The following is a 17,417-nucleotide window of genomic DNA, read 5'->3' as shown; positions in this document are numbered from 1 at the left end:
GTTTTTGGCAGCTACCTTGCTTGAATCTGATTGGGGGGAAAAGAAAAACAGTAACTGAAAAGTTAATAAATTAAATTTAATTGAAATGGTTGTCTTTGGGGGCACATTTTCTTTTTGTACAGATATGTAGAGGTGATCATTTAATTGGGACTCTAAAGTAACTTTTTCATACAGTATAGAGCATTAAGCAGCTCATACAAGGTTTAAATAATGGTATGGACCTAACAGAAGCAGAAGATATTAAGAAGAGATGGCAAGAATACACAGAAGAACTGTACAAAAAAGATCTTCATGACCCAGATAATCATGGTGGTGTGATCACTGACCTAGAGCCAGACATCCTGGAATGTGAAGTCAAGTGGGCCTTAGAAAGCATCACTACGAACAAAGCTAGTGGAGGTGATGGAATTACAGTTGAGCTATTCCAAATCCTGAAAGATGATGCTGTGAAAGTGCTGCACTCAATATGCTAGCAAATTTGGAAAACTCAGCAGTGGCCACAGAACTGGAAAAGGTCAGTTTTCATTCCAATCCCAAAGAAAGGCAATGCCAAAGAATGCTCAAACTACTGCACAATTGCACTCATCTCACACACTAGGAAAGTAATGCTCAAAATTCTCCAAGCCAGGCTTCAGCAATATGTGAACTGTGAACTTCCATATGTTCAAGCTGGTTTTAGAAAAGACAGAGGAACCAGAGATCAAGTTGCCAACATCCGCTTTATCATGGAAAAAGCAAAAGAGTTCCAGAAAAACATCTATTTCTGCTTTATTGACTATGCCAAAGCCTTTGACTGTGTGGATCACAATCAACTGTGGAAAATTCTTCAAGAGATGGGAATACCAGACCACCTGACCTGCCTCTTGAGAAACCTGTATGCAGGTCAGGAAGCAACAGTTAGAACTGGACATGGAACAACAGACTGGTTCCAAATAGGAAAAGGAGTACGTCAAGGCTGTATATGGTCACCCTACTTATTTAACTTATATGCAGAGTACATCAAGAGAAACGCTGGACTGGAAGAAACACAAGCTGGAATCAAGATTGCCGGGAGAAATATCAATAACCTCAGATATGCAGATGACACCACCCTTATGGCAGAAAGTGAAGAGGAACTAAAAAGCCTCTTGATGAAAGTGAAAGTGGAGAGTGAAAAAGTTGGCTTAAAGCTCAACATTCAGAAAACGAAGATCATGGCATCCGGTCCCATCACTTCATGGGAAATAGATGGGGAAACAGTGGAAACAGTGTCAGACTTTATTTTTCTGGGCTCCAAAATCACTGCCGATGGTGACTGCAGCCATGAAATTAAAAGACGCTTACTCCTTGGAAGGAAAGTTTTGACCAACCTAGATAGCATATTCAAAAGCAGAGACATTACTTTGCCAACAAAGGTTCGTCTAGTCAAGGCTATGGTTTTTCCTGTGGTCATGTATGGATGTGAGAGTTGGACTGTGAAGAAGGCTGAGCACCAAAGAATTGATGCTTTTGAACTGTGGTGTTGGAGAAGACTCTTGAGAGTCCCTTGAACTGCAAGGAGATCCATTCTGAAGGAGATCAGCCCTGGGATTTCTTTGGAAGGAATGATGCTAAAGCTGAAACTCCAGTACTTTGGCCACCTCATGCAAAGAATTGACTCATTGGAAAAGACTCTGATGCTGGGAGGGATTGGGGGCAGGAGGAGAAGGGGACAACAGAGGATGAGATGGCTGGATGGCATCACTGACTCGATGGACGTGAGTCTGAGTGAACTCCGGGAGTTGGTGATGGACAGGGAGGCCTGGCGTGCTGCGATTCATGGGGTCGCAAAGAGTCGGACACGACTGAGCGACTGATCTGATCTGATCTGATCTGATAAAATGCAAGTCTATTACAGAACATGTAGAAAAGTTTACATCTGATCTGGCTTGCCATCAGCTGTGTGACTTTTATGTCATAATTTCCTCTGCCCTCAGAAGAGAATAAAAATGCAAAGTAATGTAGGGGCTTCTTTTCAGACACGGTATTGATCTAATTCTGGTCTCTATGGGAAAGAAAAAGAGTTCAAGGTTTAGAATGGTGAACATGAGTCTCTGAGACAGAAGCAGTCTCTGGTCAGCATTTATTTCTGTTTGCAATGTTAAGATGAATTCTCCCCAAACCATGCTGGTCTTTTGGGATAATTCTTAGTTTGTCCATCCAATCCTAGAAGAGGGTCAATCTGGGCTGGATCACCCAGAATGTTGGCTTATAATCCCAGTGAGGAGAAGATAATCCAGGTGAAAGTAGAGAATTTTTCTCTGCTTGATCCAAGAGTCTACACTTCTGTATGTATGAGTCACGGTCTATATGAACAAGGCTCAGTTACATTCTTATAACTCAGAACCGATTTCCTCACATTTAGCTTTAGTGGAAAAAAAAATATGTTATTAAACCTAAAATCAATGATTTATTTTTTCTACTCTTTCGTCCTATAAATGATATTAAATAAGGCTATAAAGAATTCAGAAGGATACAAAGAAAGTTGTTCAGAAAACTTCAGTTTCCTTTGCTAAGTCAGTTTGGCAGTAACATGGAGCAAAATCAAAGCATCCAAGCCAAAATAAATGTGCACAATGGAGCAATCAGATATGAGGTAATAGTGTGACATGCCTGTGGCTATCAGACATTCTTGTAAAAACCACAGACTTAAAATTTGGTCCTGCACCATTAAGCCACAGTTCTGCCAAGCAACAACACAGAACACGGGTTTTAAATCACTGTTGTGAGCCAAATGCAATTCCCACCCAAAACAATTAAATCTTTTACCAGAGGTCTGAGTCTGGGCAGCTTAAGGCCTGAGAATTACTTTGGTGGCATGGAATCAGAATCTCATTTCAGTGTGAAAATGAGATGGTTATTGTTCAGATCAGGAGGAAATGTCAGCTGCAAAATACACGGCAGTTAAGGGACTTGGATGACTTAAAATGATATTTCTTGAGGTTAGATTAAAAAAGGGCTAGCTGAGAAATTGGTAAGTTCTTTCTGATCACTGCATAGATCATTTTATACTGTTCATTTTTACTAATTACAGAAGTAATTCATACTTACTCAAGGCAAGTTTTCAAACCTGTAAGAATATGTAGAATAAAATATTACCTTAATCTCATAGCACTGGGTATAAACTTTATATATGACATTTGATCACATATTTTCTTTGATCCTTTATATGCACGCATACAAACAGCTACATCTGAGAGTATGTGTAAAATTTGGATCATTGTATATTTTTAGTACTTTGATTTTTAACTTAGCACTTCTTTTAGTATCTTCCATCTTCCTGTATAGTCCTCAATAACAAGATATTTAATGCTTATATAATATCCCATTTGTCTGGCTGTACCCAAGATTTACTAAATATATGTTTGCTCTATATATTTTTCCCACTTACTACTAGTGTAAGTAATATTTTAGATAAAATGTTCACACCTCTGGTTATTTTTTAGGATAACCCTTTAGAAGTAGAATTACGAGGTCCAGTGTTGAGAACTGTTTAAGACTCTTGGTGTGCATTGCCAACCGTTTCCCAGAACGGTTATTTAACTCTGCTGACTTTGTGATTGTTTTGCTTACGGTTACCAGGGGGAAGCAACATCTTCAATCAGGGGCCAGCCATAGCTCCTGAGGATACAGGCACTGAGGATACAGGAGTAAACAAAAGAAACCCAAACTCCTGTCCTTAATGAGCTTACACTCTGCTAAGGAGAAAAAAATGCAATAAGTAAATAAGATGCATAGGATATTAGAAGGTAATCAGTGTTATGAGGAAAAATAGAGCAAAGAAGGGAGACGAACAGTACGGGAGGGACAAGGAGAGGGGAGCATTGCACAGTGTACACATGTGTTGGGATACTGGAAAATTTTCCACCTTTGAGGACATTCACTGGTTTCCTGGAAACGGTTAGTTAGAAAGTAAACTAGAAAATATTGAGCTCCAAGTTAAGTATATGAGGAACTCTGGAATCTTTCACCATAAAAGTATTAAATGTAGATCTTTATTAGTTTTAGGGGATTCTTATTCTTTTACTTATTAATTTTTTATTTTATCCTGCTTTAATTCATCTATTAAAGACAGTTTAGTTATACAGCAGCAGGACAAATGTGACATTTCTATCTGCAATGTTGCTCCATTTCCTTTTCCATCATCTAATAAAGGAAGATAGCAAAAAACAAAAAAAACAAAAAAAAAAACACAGAGGGTAAGAGATAATAAGGAAAGAAAAATAAAGAAATAATTAGAAACCCAGGTCAGATCAAACGTCAGTTCCTTGTTGCAGGAAAACCTGCCAGGCAGAGTGGCTTGGTGTGTATGTTCCTCTAAGCGTCTTTCCAAGGGTCACCTAGTGGGTAACTCGGTGGTACCCTCCAGGCTAAGAGAATGGATTTAAATCCATGTAATTTCTGGATTTCCACAGGAGAAATAAAAACATCCTTAATTCTGTGTTTTGGGGGAAAAAAATCTTTACTAACCTCCCCTTAATTCTTTGCAGTTGTATCACTTTTCAGAGACACTTTTTTACATAGCAGAGGTCTCTTGTCTCCTATTTTAATTTTCACATGATTGATGTGTATTTCAAAGCAAAGTTAAGCAAAGAGATTGAAAGAAAAGTAGAAGATTTCTTAATCATCTACCTTTCAAACTTAAGGTCTTCATCTCACAAGTTATTTTTCAAAGATCTAGGTTGTTTCACTATAAAGTTTTAAAAACCACATTTTTTTTTCCTGAGGATAAAGGAAAATTCGAACCATTTTCTAGTAAATTTACTGTACATTTTTTTAAAACATAAAAATAACTTTTGGAAATAACAGCTCTTGGCATGCTCTGAATTGGGAACAATTGCCTTCAGTCATATTCAGTTCTTTCTTCTCTTTTTTCAAATAGAATCTAATTCATTGTTGCAACCACAGACTTATTTTTCCCCCTTTTTTAAAATTTGTATTGGAGTATAGTTGATTTACAATGTTGTTAGTTTCTGCTATACAGCAAAGTGAATCAGATATATATATATATATATATATACACACACACACATGCTCTTTATATATATATATATATATATATATATATATATATATATATATATACACACACACACACACGCTCTTTTTAAGATTGTTTACCCACAGAGGTCATTACAGAGTATTGAGTAGAGTTCCCTGTGCTGTACAGTAGGTTCTTATTAGTTATCTATTTTATGTATAGTATCTATTTCATGTATAGTTATCTATTTTATATATATATATATATCAATCCCAACCTCTCAATTTCTCTCTCCCTCCTTTCTTCTCCCCTTGGTAACCATAAGTTTGTTTTCTACACACAAACTTATTAAATTTAATTCAAGGTGCATGCATGCTAAGTCACTTCAGTCATGTCTGACTTTTTGCAACCCAGTGGACTGGAGTCTGCCAGGCTCCTCTGTCCATGGGATTCTCCAGGCAAGAATACTGGAGTGAGTTGCCATGCCTTTCTCCAGGGGATCGTCCCAACCCAGGGATCAAACCTGTGTCTTTTACATCTCCTGCATTGGTAGGCAGATTTTACCACTAGAAATTAATTTTAAATTTAATTCAAGAAAAGATTAATAAATCTGTATGCCCAGAGAGATGTCATATTTGCCATTGTCCCATAAATCTGAATCTATATTCCTTTCAGATGAAGGAAATGTGTCTCCACCAGTCTGGTCAACATTAGATGTGATGTAAAAGCTGACAGTAAGCAAAGCATATTGGGAAAGCAGTACCCAAGTCGAGTCAGACAGACCTGAACAAACTTGTCCCGTATCACATTCTAGTTAAGAGTCTGGCAGCTGGGAAACTGCTTTCTTATTTATAGTGCAATATTATTTTCATCTCACTAAAGTTTGTTACTTTTGAATAGGCATAAGGACTATGTTTTTCATGTAATTGTTGCTTGATATGGAGGCTACATTTTAAGGTGACAAAAAATTGAATGTAAACCAAAAAGTTCTGGGTGTTTAACATTTCTAAGGTCCAAGTTATTCCCAGTCTTGCTGGATCATTGTAAGAGATAATGCATACGAAGTACCTAGAATAGGGTTTCATCTATTATTGGTGCTAAAATAAAAGGCAAATATCACTGTTCAGTTTAGTTGCTCAGTCGTGTTTGACCCTTTGCGACCCCATGGTCTGCAGCATGCTAGGCTTCCCTGTCCATCACCAACTGGACAGGTTGCCATTCAATAATCTCATCCTCTGTCATCCCCTTCTCCTCCTGTCTTCAATCTTTCCCAGCATCAAGGTCTTTTCCAATGAGTCAGGTCTTCACATTGGGTGGCCAAAGTACTGGAGTTTCAGCTTCAGCACCAGTCCTTCTAATGAATATTCAGGACTGATTTCCTTTAGGATTGACTGGTTTGATCTCCTCGTGTTCCAAGGGACTCTCAGGAATCTCCTCCAACACCACAGTTCGAAAGTATCAATTCTTTGGCGCTCAGTTTTCTTTTAGTCCAATTCTTACATCCATTCGTGACTACTGGAAAAACCATAGCTTTGACTAGACTGACCTTTGTTGGCAAAGTAATCTCTATGCTGTCTAGGTTGGTCATAGCTTCTCTTCCAAGGAGCAAGCATCTTTTAATTTCATGGCTGCAGTCACCATTTGCAGTGATTTTGGAGCCCCCAAAAGTAAAGTCTGTCACTGTTTCCATTGTTTTCCCATCTATTTGCCATGAAGTGATGGGACCGGGTGCCATGATCTTAGTTTTTTGAATGTTCAGCTTTAAGCCAACTTTTTTTTTTTTATTTTATTTTATTTTTAAACTTTACATAATTGTATTAGTTTTGCCAAATATCAAAATGAATCCATCACAGCACATACATGTGCTCCCCATCCTGAACCCTCCTCCCTCCTCCCTCCTCATACCATCCCTCTGGGTCGTCCCAGTGCACTAGCCCCAAACTTTTTCACTCTCCTCTTTCACTTTCATCAAGAGGCTCTTTAGTTCTTCTTCACTTTCTGCCAAAAGAGTGGTGTCATCTGCATATCTAAGGTTATTGATTTTTTTCCCATCAATCTTGATTCCACCTTGTGCTTCATCCAGTCTGGCATTTCTCATGATGCACTCTGCATATAAGTTAAATAAGCAGGGTGACAATATATAGCCTTGAAGTACTCCTTTCCCAATTTGGAACCGGTCTGTTGTTCCATGTTCCAAGTATCGCTGCTGCTGCTGCTAAGTCGCTTCAGTCGAGTCCGACTCTGTGCGACCCCATAGACGGCAGCCCAACAGGCTCCCCGTCCCTGGGATTCTCCAGGCAAGAATACCGGAGTGGGTTGCCATTTCCTTCTCCAATGCATGAAAGTGAAAAGTGAAACTAGTGGAAGGCTTTAAAAGATATTTCTGGTTACATGTCATTGCTCAAACCAGAGAATCAATAGGAATTATCTAAAGATATAAAGGCAACCAGTAGAAAAACATCAGATCAATAAAATTCTTTTTAATTATCTGAACATTCATTTAAAAAACATTTTTAGTAAGATGTATTTTAAAAGCATTATCTTGTATGTCAATATACACAAATGTGATAAATGTTCCTATTAAAGAAACTTGCAGATCGGATCATAAAGCAAACACAACTGTATGGTGTACATGAGAATCATATCTAAAGCAGAATTACTCAGGGAAGTTGAGTGTAAAATGATGGGCATAGGTATATTAGATAAATAAAGAACAAATATAGCAATTTACATATATATCAATATATCAAAGAATTTGGATAAAACAATTTAATTCAATAAGACAAAGAAAGCTACTTTATAGTGATAAAAATATAAATGAAGGACTGAACCTTTTATCACACTATAATCACAACTACATAACAGTATATGTACACATAGAGTCTGGAAGGAAACATGTAGATCAGAGTGCCGAGTTTATGATTTTTGTCTCTAGTTGTTGCACTGCCATTAATGTTGTTACAGTTAACAATAATGCCATGGTTAAAATTCTTAAAATGAGCATTGATTTCATATTTAGAAATCTAGGACACACACGTGCACACTAAGTCATTTCAGTTGTGTCTGACTCTTTGCAACACTGCGGACAGTAGCCCGCCAGGCTCCTCTGTCCGTGGGATCCTCCAGGCAAGAATACTGGAGTGGGTTGCTATGCCCTCTTCCAGGGGATCTTCTTGACCCAGGGATTGAACCCACATCTCTTGTCTCCTATATTGGCAGCAGAGTTCTTTACCACTAGCACCACTGGGAAGCACTATTAATAGCACCAAGTTCCTTAGATATATCTCATTGTCAAAGGAAAAAATATGCATATTTCTTGAAGAGAGACTTGGAGATAACACATATTTTCCACTCAAAGTGTAAAAATCTTTACCACCAAAATTATTTGAGCTAAATTGTTCAACAGGAATTGCTGAGCCCATTCTAATTCAATTGTGCTGTGATGGAGCCATCGCTTTTATAGTATGCTTCAACAGTTATCTTTCCCTGCATTTTTACAGCAATATGAGAACTGGAGGCCGAACCAACCAGACAGCTTCTTTTCTACTGGAGAAGATTGTGTTGTGATTATATGGCATGAGAATGGCCAGTGGAATGACGTTCCCTGCAATTACCATCTCACCTACACCTGCAAGAAAGGAACAGGTAATGATTAACCCATCAGTAAGGTATACTTAATCTGCATTTCAGTTATCAAGTAAATTCAGGAAGAATAAACATCATTCTTTGAGACATAAGCTGGATGTCATATACAGCATCCTTATTGCTCTGGAACAGTTTACTTTCTCAATTTAATTGAAAAGTTTGTTTTCAGTAATGTCTTCATTTTAGATTTCAAGTGCTTAAGATAATAATGTAGCATTTATGTAAAAAAAAAAAACTACCTGTCAGTATTTTTAAGAAAAACAACTGTCAGCCCCAAGGGCCCACAAATCTGTTAATTTTGATGAGGAAAGCATTAAAAAAAATTAGTTATCAAAAATAAAAAACTGGGATATACCATAAGATAATGTGAATTATTTTTTACTTAAAAATAAAAAAGACCACTTGGTGCCATTTGGCCCTAATTTGGTTCAAATTTATCAGTGGCTTACAGTACTGCAGCTAAACAACACTGCCTGCCTTGGTGGGGGCTGTGGTCCCCACCTCATTGTGCTCCTCATTCGGACTTTCCCTCCTTTTTGGTTAAGCTCCTGGTCTTTATAGGCATTTGAGTTTTTCAATCAGTCCCTTAGAAGCTCAATCTATGCTCATAAACCACAAAACAAAAATACCATCCCTATATCTATTATGACTATTTTCAAGAAGTGATAAAACAAAAACATTTATAATATAAATTCTAGAATGAGGAGAATTGCTTAGTTGACATTAACAGATAAAATTAATGAAGCTGATTTTTCAGCATTTATCATTGACCAATATGTTTGAATTCTAAGCCATACTATGTAGATTTCTTCCTTAAAAAAAAACAACAAGAATTGCATCACAATTTTTAAACCTGGTTACAATTGATAATGGTGTTAGAACATGCATATTTAACTTCTAGACCCAGATTTTACCCACCTCAATTAAGAGTACAAAGCACAAATGCAAAATATAAAATCCATTTGACTTATTTTTTAATATAAAAATGATAAAACAAAAAATATATACTCTATAGATATTTTAGAAAAGACTTAAACACCAGTGAGAAATTCTGTTAAAACACAGAGAACAGTAATTTACACAAAGCTGAGTCGAAACTCAGTATCTGTGATTATTTCACTCTGCTATTCTCTTCTCTGAAACAGAATTTATTCTGAATATCCTTTCTGTGTGAGCAGCTTTCCTGACTATGTATGTTACTTTAGCACTTAAGCCTGTGAAAACAGCAAATCAAGTTATTTGCTGTTTTCCCTGCTGTTTCCCTGTTGTTCCCTAGTGTGAGAAGTCCTTAGTGAACTGTCTGTCTTTATCCAAATGTCATGTTTGCCTTCTTAGATCTCCAAATGCCCCCAGAGTCATACTTTTCGGTTTATGACGCAAACGTTCTTTTATCTCCAGTGTTGTTTCTTCCTATACTGGGGTATGTTACAGCAGCACTACTGACACTCTGGGCCCGACAGCCCTTGGTTGCGGGGGCTGTTCTGTGCCTTGCAGAGCGTTTGGCATCATCTCTGCCCTCTGTGGCCTCCAAAGTGGCTCAGTGGTAAAGAATTCACCTGCCAGTGCAGGAGATGCAAGAGGCATGGGTTCGCTCCCTGGGTCAGGTATACCCCCTGGAGGAGGAAATGGCAACCCACTCCAGTTATTCTTGCCTGGAAAATCCCGCGGACAGAGGAGCCTGGTGGACTATAGCTCATGGGATCGCAAAGAGTCTGATACAACTAAGCAACTGAACACGCAACACTTCCCTCTATGCACTGAATGCCAGAGGCATTCTCCCCCACTCTCCATCCTCCTCCTCTGCTTTGTGACAGCCATCCACGTCTCTAGCCATTGCCAACTATCCCTGGGGAAGCGGGAAGAGGAAGAAAACTGCCCCCGGTTGAAAACCACTGGCCTAGATCTAAAAAGGATTCACAAAAGCAGCATCATGGTATACATTTCCCAATGGGGAAAGATTTACAAAACATTAGGTCTACCTCGTTAAACGAGGAAGAAACCAAAACAAAACAATTCATATATTTTATCTCCCTACTGTCTGATTTTTATTTATGTAAACTTAATTCTTTGTTAATCTTTACCCTGGGGAATTTTATGAATTTTATAAATATCTATATAGACTCATTTCTCTTTACAGATAATTTATACATCTTTACAGACCTAGGTAGTTTTAATTAATTACAAAGAAGAATTACATTATTTACAAAAGATATTAAAAAAAACAAACCTTAGTACGTGCCATTCATGCATCTTTGGAGCGTTCTGCAGGTTTTTTCCAATCCCATCCATTTATCTCCAAATCCAACCACAGATAATGACTTAATTCCCTTACTTTTCTCTTAAAAATGGTCACTTATGCTTGTATCTGTAAGCAAATTGTTTGGTTCTGCACATTTTTGAACTTTAAGTTTGTATTTTGTGCCTTGCTCTTTTTGTTCAGCATTATGTTTGTCAGATTAATCCACGTCATCGATGCATGTAGCTGTATTTCTTCATTGTTGCTGCTGTGTAGTATTACATTGTATGACTATATAACATTTTATTTATCAGTTCTATAAGTGGACATTTGGGTTATAGTCAGTGTTTTTGCAATTATAAACAATGTCACTATGCATATTCTTGAACTTGTTTGTGGTAGATCTCTGCAAGTTTCCATAGAGTGTTTCTCCAGGAGTGAACTGCTGAGTCATAGGATATATATACCATCAAATTTACTAGAAAATGCCAAATTATTTTCCAAAGTGGTTGTACCAATTTGCACTCCCACCAGCAATGTGTGAGGGGTCCTGTTACTCCACATCTTCTCCAACATTTGATCTTATCGGACTTTGAAATTTTTGCCAGTCTGGTGGGTATAAAATGTTATCTCTTCTGATTTAACTTGCATTGTCTTGGATGATTCTTCTTGGAAATCTTTTCATATATGCATAGCTCTTCTTTTGTAAGCTATCTGCTCATTTCTATTGCTTATTTTGAAAGATTGATTGCTTCTCTTATATATATTGATCTGCAGGAGTTTGTGTTTTTTTTGTATTTTGTTTTTGTTTTTAATGTCCTAGTTTCTAATCCCCTGATAATTGTATGTTGCAAATATCTACTCCTAGTTTGTAGCTTTTCTTTACCCTACGGCATTTTTTGATAAATAGAGTTGTTTATTTTGTTGAGTTTTCTTTTATGCTTTAAGCCTTTTTGTGTCTTAAGAAATTCTTACCTACCCTAACATTGGAAAGATATCCTATGTTGTTTGCTAAATGCTTTATAGTTTTATCTTTTACATTTATGTATGTGTACCATCTAGAATTGATCTCCCATGGACTCTCTGAGGTAGGGAACCAAAATTTTTTCCATATGAATACCCAATTGTCCAAATGAAAAAAAACTACCTTTTCGCTACTGCTCTGCCATGTTGCTCTGTCAAATATCAAGCATATATATGTGTATCTATTTCTAGTCTATTTGCCTTTCCTTGCCAATACCACACTCCTTGAATTATTTTAACTTCAAAATAAGTCTTCGTTTATAGTTTTGGAAGAAATCTATACATTGCTTTCCTCTCAAATTTAAAGACAACTTTTAATTTGCCAGAATCAAGTATGAGTTATCTAACTGATATCATTGCTATCTCATTCTGATACTTACTGGTGTCTGGGCCCTAGTGTAGACTTTCCATATTACAATAAAAGAAGTGTAGATATGCAGATGGGGGTTATCATTGAACTATATATAGTGTAGACTATTAATTGAAAATAACATATTATTATAGAATTCTCAGTTTACCTTCTAGGAATTTGTGAAAAGGAACTATATGCATAAATACTTCTAATTTCTTAGTTTTAGATAGCAGGATTTTATAAACTATTTTTAGGTTATGGCTATCTGAGACACAATTTCTTATGTGAATGAAAAAAATATGCCTGGATTGTGTTTTATTAAAGACAATTTTTGCTATAGGGTCAATACTTTCTAACTTGTTTTGTTAGGCAGAAGTAAATTAAAGAGCTAAATATTTAAGTTAAACCTGCATTTGTCACTGCAAAAGAATCTGGTTGTAAACAGCCTTCTGGATATGTACATAAATTTAACATTCGCAACCATTTAATAGTCTTCCCAGGTAGCGCTAGCGGTAAAGAACCCGACTGCCAGTGCAGGAGACATAAGAGACACACGGGTTCAATCCCTGAGTCAGGAAGATCCCCTGGAGGAGGGCATGGCGATCCACACTAGTATTCTTGCCTGGTTATTTTAGGATGTTGACATCTAAACCTCTTGGTTCCGAGGTTTCTGGTAATCATTCTCCCATTGAAGATTTGCATTATTTCATGAGAGACTATGGCATACCCTTGTAGGCCTTGTGATGGCATTCTTAAAGTAAACTATGGGTAGGAAATGTCATTCAGGGGAATTATATTGAAGTTAAGTTATATTTTTATTAGAACTATATAGCAAAACACAATCACTTAGAGTTAAATTAGTATATTTTTAAAGCAAGTACGCTGATATGAGTAAAATTACAAATTAATACAAATGTTGTTGAATCAATTTTCCTACCTTCTTGAATTTCAAAATTACAAAGTTTTTTTTACTGTTATTTCCTTTTTACTATTTCTATCATCACTAAGTTTGTTGCTATTCAGAGTTTTTTATTGTAGGTTAAAAATGATGGTTATATATTCTAAGATTTACCTTTACTTACCTTTCTTAAGAGTTGAAATTTATATATATAAGGTAATTACAAAACTGAGGCATGAATACTATGTCCTGACTTGCTCTCTGTCTCCATAGAGAAGACAGAAAGAACAAATAAACATAATTGAACCTGGATGTATTTTATTTACACTGAAAAGTCCATATTTTAGAGCTATGTTGTTATTATACATTGTAAATCTTTTTCAGAGAAATGGAAATAATAATTGTTAGAAATCTATTATTATTTGAAGTGAAAAGTGAAAGTGAAAGCCACTCAGTCGTGTCCTACTCTTTGCGACCCTATGGACTATACAGTCCATGGAATTCTCCAGGTTGGAATACTGGAGTAGGTAGCCTTTCCCTTCTCCAGGGGGATTTCCCAACCCAGGGATCGAACCCAGGTCCCGCATTGTGGTCATATTCTTTACCAGCTGAGCTGCAAGGGTAGCCTGTTTGAAGTGAAGGTGAGTGGTAAATAAAACCATTGGGCTAGAGACAAAACCAATAGGCCACATAGTAACATGAGACAGATGCCTTTTAATTTGGAATTTTTTCAGAAAAGTAGCTCTTCCAAACGGACAAATGAATGTATAACCACATGCCTTATGGTTCCTTTAAAAACACACACACACACACACACAATTCAAGATGACAGAATCTGAGATTCAAACCAGGCCCAAAGCCTCAATGTTTCATTTTGTCTTGAAATTTGTCAATTTCTTAGTCTAAATGATTACTGAAGGTACTTGATTGGGTAAAATAAAGAAGGAAAGAAAAAAAAAGAAGAGTGTCTTATACTAACAGAAATATTTAGATTATTTGGAAATAACCCAATTTACTTTTCTTTAGTTGCTTGCGGCCAGCCCCCTGTTGTAGAAAATGCCAAGACCTTTGGAAAGATGAAACCTCGTTATGAAATCAACTCCTTGATTAGATATCACTGCAAAGATGGTTTCATTCAACGCCACCTTCCAACTATCCGTTGCCTAGGAAATGGAAGATGGGCTATGCCTAAAATTACCTGCCTGAACCGTAAGTGGTCCTTTAGAAAGAATGGACAACCATGCTATAACAAGTACTAGACACCCTCATTTTACGGCTACGGTATTGGTAGTTTAGGGTATGGAGCAAGTAATATTATTGTGTTTTCTTTTCTTTCTTTCTTTCCTTCCATGTAGCATCTGCATACCAAAGGACTTATTCTAAGAAATATTTTAAAAATTCCTCATCAGCAAAGGACAATTCAATAAATACATCAAAACATGATCACCGTTGGAGCCGAAGGTGGCAAGAATCAAGGCGCTGATCCCTAAAATGGCATACACATGTTTTCATCATTTCAGCCAAAGTCCTAACTTCCTGTGCCTTTCCTATCACCTAGAGAAGTATTATCAGTTGGTTTGGATTTTTGGAACACCGTCCAGTCCAGTCATTTTGGGTTGCCGTGCTCCCAAAACATTTTAAATCAAAGTATTGGCATTCAAAAAGAAAGCAAACAAAAGAAAGGAAAATGAGAGCAGAATGGAACCATTTCCAGCCTAATTTCTTTAGTTTTCTATTTGCCTCCAGTGCAGACCATTTTATAATGTATACCAGCCTACTGTACTATTTAAAAAGCTCCATTTCAGCACCAATGGCAATGTAAATAAGATGATTTAATGTTGATTTTAATCCTGTATATAAAATAAAAAGTCACTGAGTTCAAGCATATTTAATGATGATTACGGAGCCTTAGAGGTCTTTAATCATTGGTTCGGCTGCTTTTTGTAGTTTGTTTAGGCTGGAAATGGTTTTCCCTGCTCTTTGTCAGCAAGACTGAAGACAGCTTTTGCTGGACAATTAACAAACACAAAATTTTGTAGGTCACTGTCCCATCTCCACCACAGGTACAGTTGGCTTCCATGTGATGCTGAAGCCTGGCTAATGGGATCCCAACGAAACTAGAGACTGCAACATGGAACTCTTTATTTTATATTATTTTTTTTTTGCTGCGTTCCTTTTTTTTTCACTTACAAGAAAGGCCTGAATGGAGGACTTTTCTATGACCAGGAGCATTTTCTAGGGGTCAAAGTGCTAATTATTAACTCAACTGGGTCTCCTTTTTAATGGCTTTCTTAACACTAACTTGCAAGATTACAGATCAACACATTTCAAATGGATATAGACCTGGGGTTCTGGAGGGAGGGGGTTTGTTAAAACAACACACATTCAAAGAAAGAAATTTTGTATATATAACCATTTTAATCTTTTATAAAGTTTTGAATGTTCATGTATGAATGCTGCAGCTGTGAAGCATACATAAATAAATGAAGTAAGCCATACTGATTTAATTTATTGGATGTTATTTTCCCTCAAACCTGAACATTGACGTAGTTGGTAGTTATTTTTCGGTTTTAGCCTTTATATTTCCCTCACAGTTTGGAATCGTATAATCTAGGTACTCTGTCCCTGATTAAATAATGTGATGGATAGAATGCATTAAGTGTTTTATTATAAAGAAGAGTGGAAAAGTGTCTAGCTTTCAGCAAATGGTGTTTGCCCATTCTAAGCAAGGAGCACATATATAGAAATAGTATGGGCATTGCTTCTTATTAGGTGGAGTGTATGTGTTGAAATTTCTCCCTATCTCTTCCCACTCCATTTTCTCCCCTTAATTTGAATAAAATGACTGCTAAAGATGACTTTGAATTATTATCTGCTTAATTTAATGTTTAAAGAAACCCTGTGATGGAAAGAAAGCATTTAGGTGTCTTTCCTAATTTTAGTTTAGAATGATCTTGAGAGCTCAAGATAAAAAATGAAATGCGAATAGAAAAAGAGCAGACCCAACAGGGATTCTTTTTCTCAGAACCTCTTTTGACTAGAAGGAGCTACAGTAGCCACAGTCATACACCCTGTCTTTAGGCAAGTTTCCTCGGTTGCTGTGTTAAATGTGACCAACCTTTGGGTGTTCTAGAGCACAGAAGAACTCTGTGTCTACCTATGAGGTTTTTATTTTTCCTCTTTCATTACAATGCACATAATACGTTCCTGTATTTATATTATAACATGTATAGTGTAAAATGTGAATGATTGTTTTTTTTTTGTGAATGAAAATCTAAAATCTTTGTAACTTTTTTATACCTGCTTTTGTTTCACCAAAGAAACCTAAAATCCTTCTTTTACTATACTGTGACTGGTCTGGTTATTTACATTTTTTTTATATTTACATGTATTTATTTACATATTTATAACTTTAAATCCTAATGTGTACCAACATTTTTACATTCTAGATCTATCATGGAGTATAAGCTGCTGGCTTGAATGAAATGATTTTATGGCTAGCAGAGAGATGATTATAAATGTCCCTGCAAAAATTGGAGATAGTAATTCTGATAATGTTTACAACCGCATTCTTAGGCATTGATCTCAAAAATGAAAGAAACATGCAGTAGGAAAAGTGATAGGTCACACTTACACAATTCTTCCTATTAACCAGGCCAAGTGTTTAATGTGCCTCATCTCCCAACAAGCCTAACAGAGAGGCTGTTACCATCTCATTGACGAGGGAACAGCTTAGAGAATTTAAGTCATTTGTGCCCCGTTGCATAGTTTGTTTGTAGAGGATGCAGGTCATCTCTACAACCTGCATGATACTCTGAATAAAAATATAAAATAATATATTCTCATTTGTTAAAGATTCAGGAGGTTAATTTACTGCCTAGAAGATCATATCTAACAAAATGATCAGAAGATGTCACAAACACCAAGTTCCTATCCATCCAGATATTCATTCATCCCTTTATTTTCATTCATTCACTATTACTAAGTACTTACTATGTATTAGGCACTGGACTAGGCCCTGGAGATTCTACAGTGAGCAAGCTACACAGGTTCCTGCCAATGTAAGGTTTTTTTATACTGAATGCATCCCATGTGAGTTATTTTACAGTCAGTTCTATTCAATATATTTATTAATGCTGTGAAAGAACAAATCCATTGTATATACTCCAGTTGTATAGAAGATATCATAAAGGACAAAGGTGAGTGGAAAGTTATTTTGAGGTTTCTTGTAATGTCAAAAATATATGGGAAGGCATGATTAGAT

The 17,417-nt window shown here is 36.5% G+C and overlaps 1 protein-coding gene across 3 annotated transcripts in view; it reads left to right on the top strand.

Annotated features, from left to right (window-relative positions):
- Window positions 1–16,495, top strand: part of VCAN (versican) — a 121,232-nt gene extending 104,737 nt beyond the window's left edge. For 2 of the 3 annotated variants that reach the window (XM_027545675.1, XM_027545676.1), the window contains 3 exons: window positions 8,500–8,644; window positions 14,180–14,362; window positions 14,509–16,495. In XM_027545675.1, coding sequence (XP_027401476.1) covers window positions 8,500–8,644; window positions 14,180–14,362; window positions 14,509–14,636 — 456 coding nt within the window. In that variant the 3' untranslated portion in view covers window positions 14,637–16,495. The remainder of the gene's footprint in view (window positions 1–8,499; window positions 8,645–14,179; window positions 14,363–14,508) is intronic. The other variant, XM_027545677.1, reaches the window with a different exon arrangement.
- Window positions 16,496–17,417: the final 922 nt, after the last annotated feature.

The sequence above is a fragment of the Bos indicus x Bos taurus genome, chromosome 7 (genome assembly GCF_003369695.1).
Source record: "Bos indicus x Bos taurus breed Angus x Brahman F1 hybrid chromosome 7, Bos_hybrid_MaternalHap_v2.0, whole genome shotgun sequence".
NCBI classification, from domain to species: Eukaryota; Metazoa; Chordata; class Mammalia; order Artiodactyla; family Bovidae; genus Bos; species Bos indicus x Bos taurus.
Note: the sequence above shows the minus strand (reverse complement) of the source record. Positions and strands in the feature narration are given on the sequence as shown.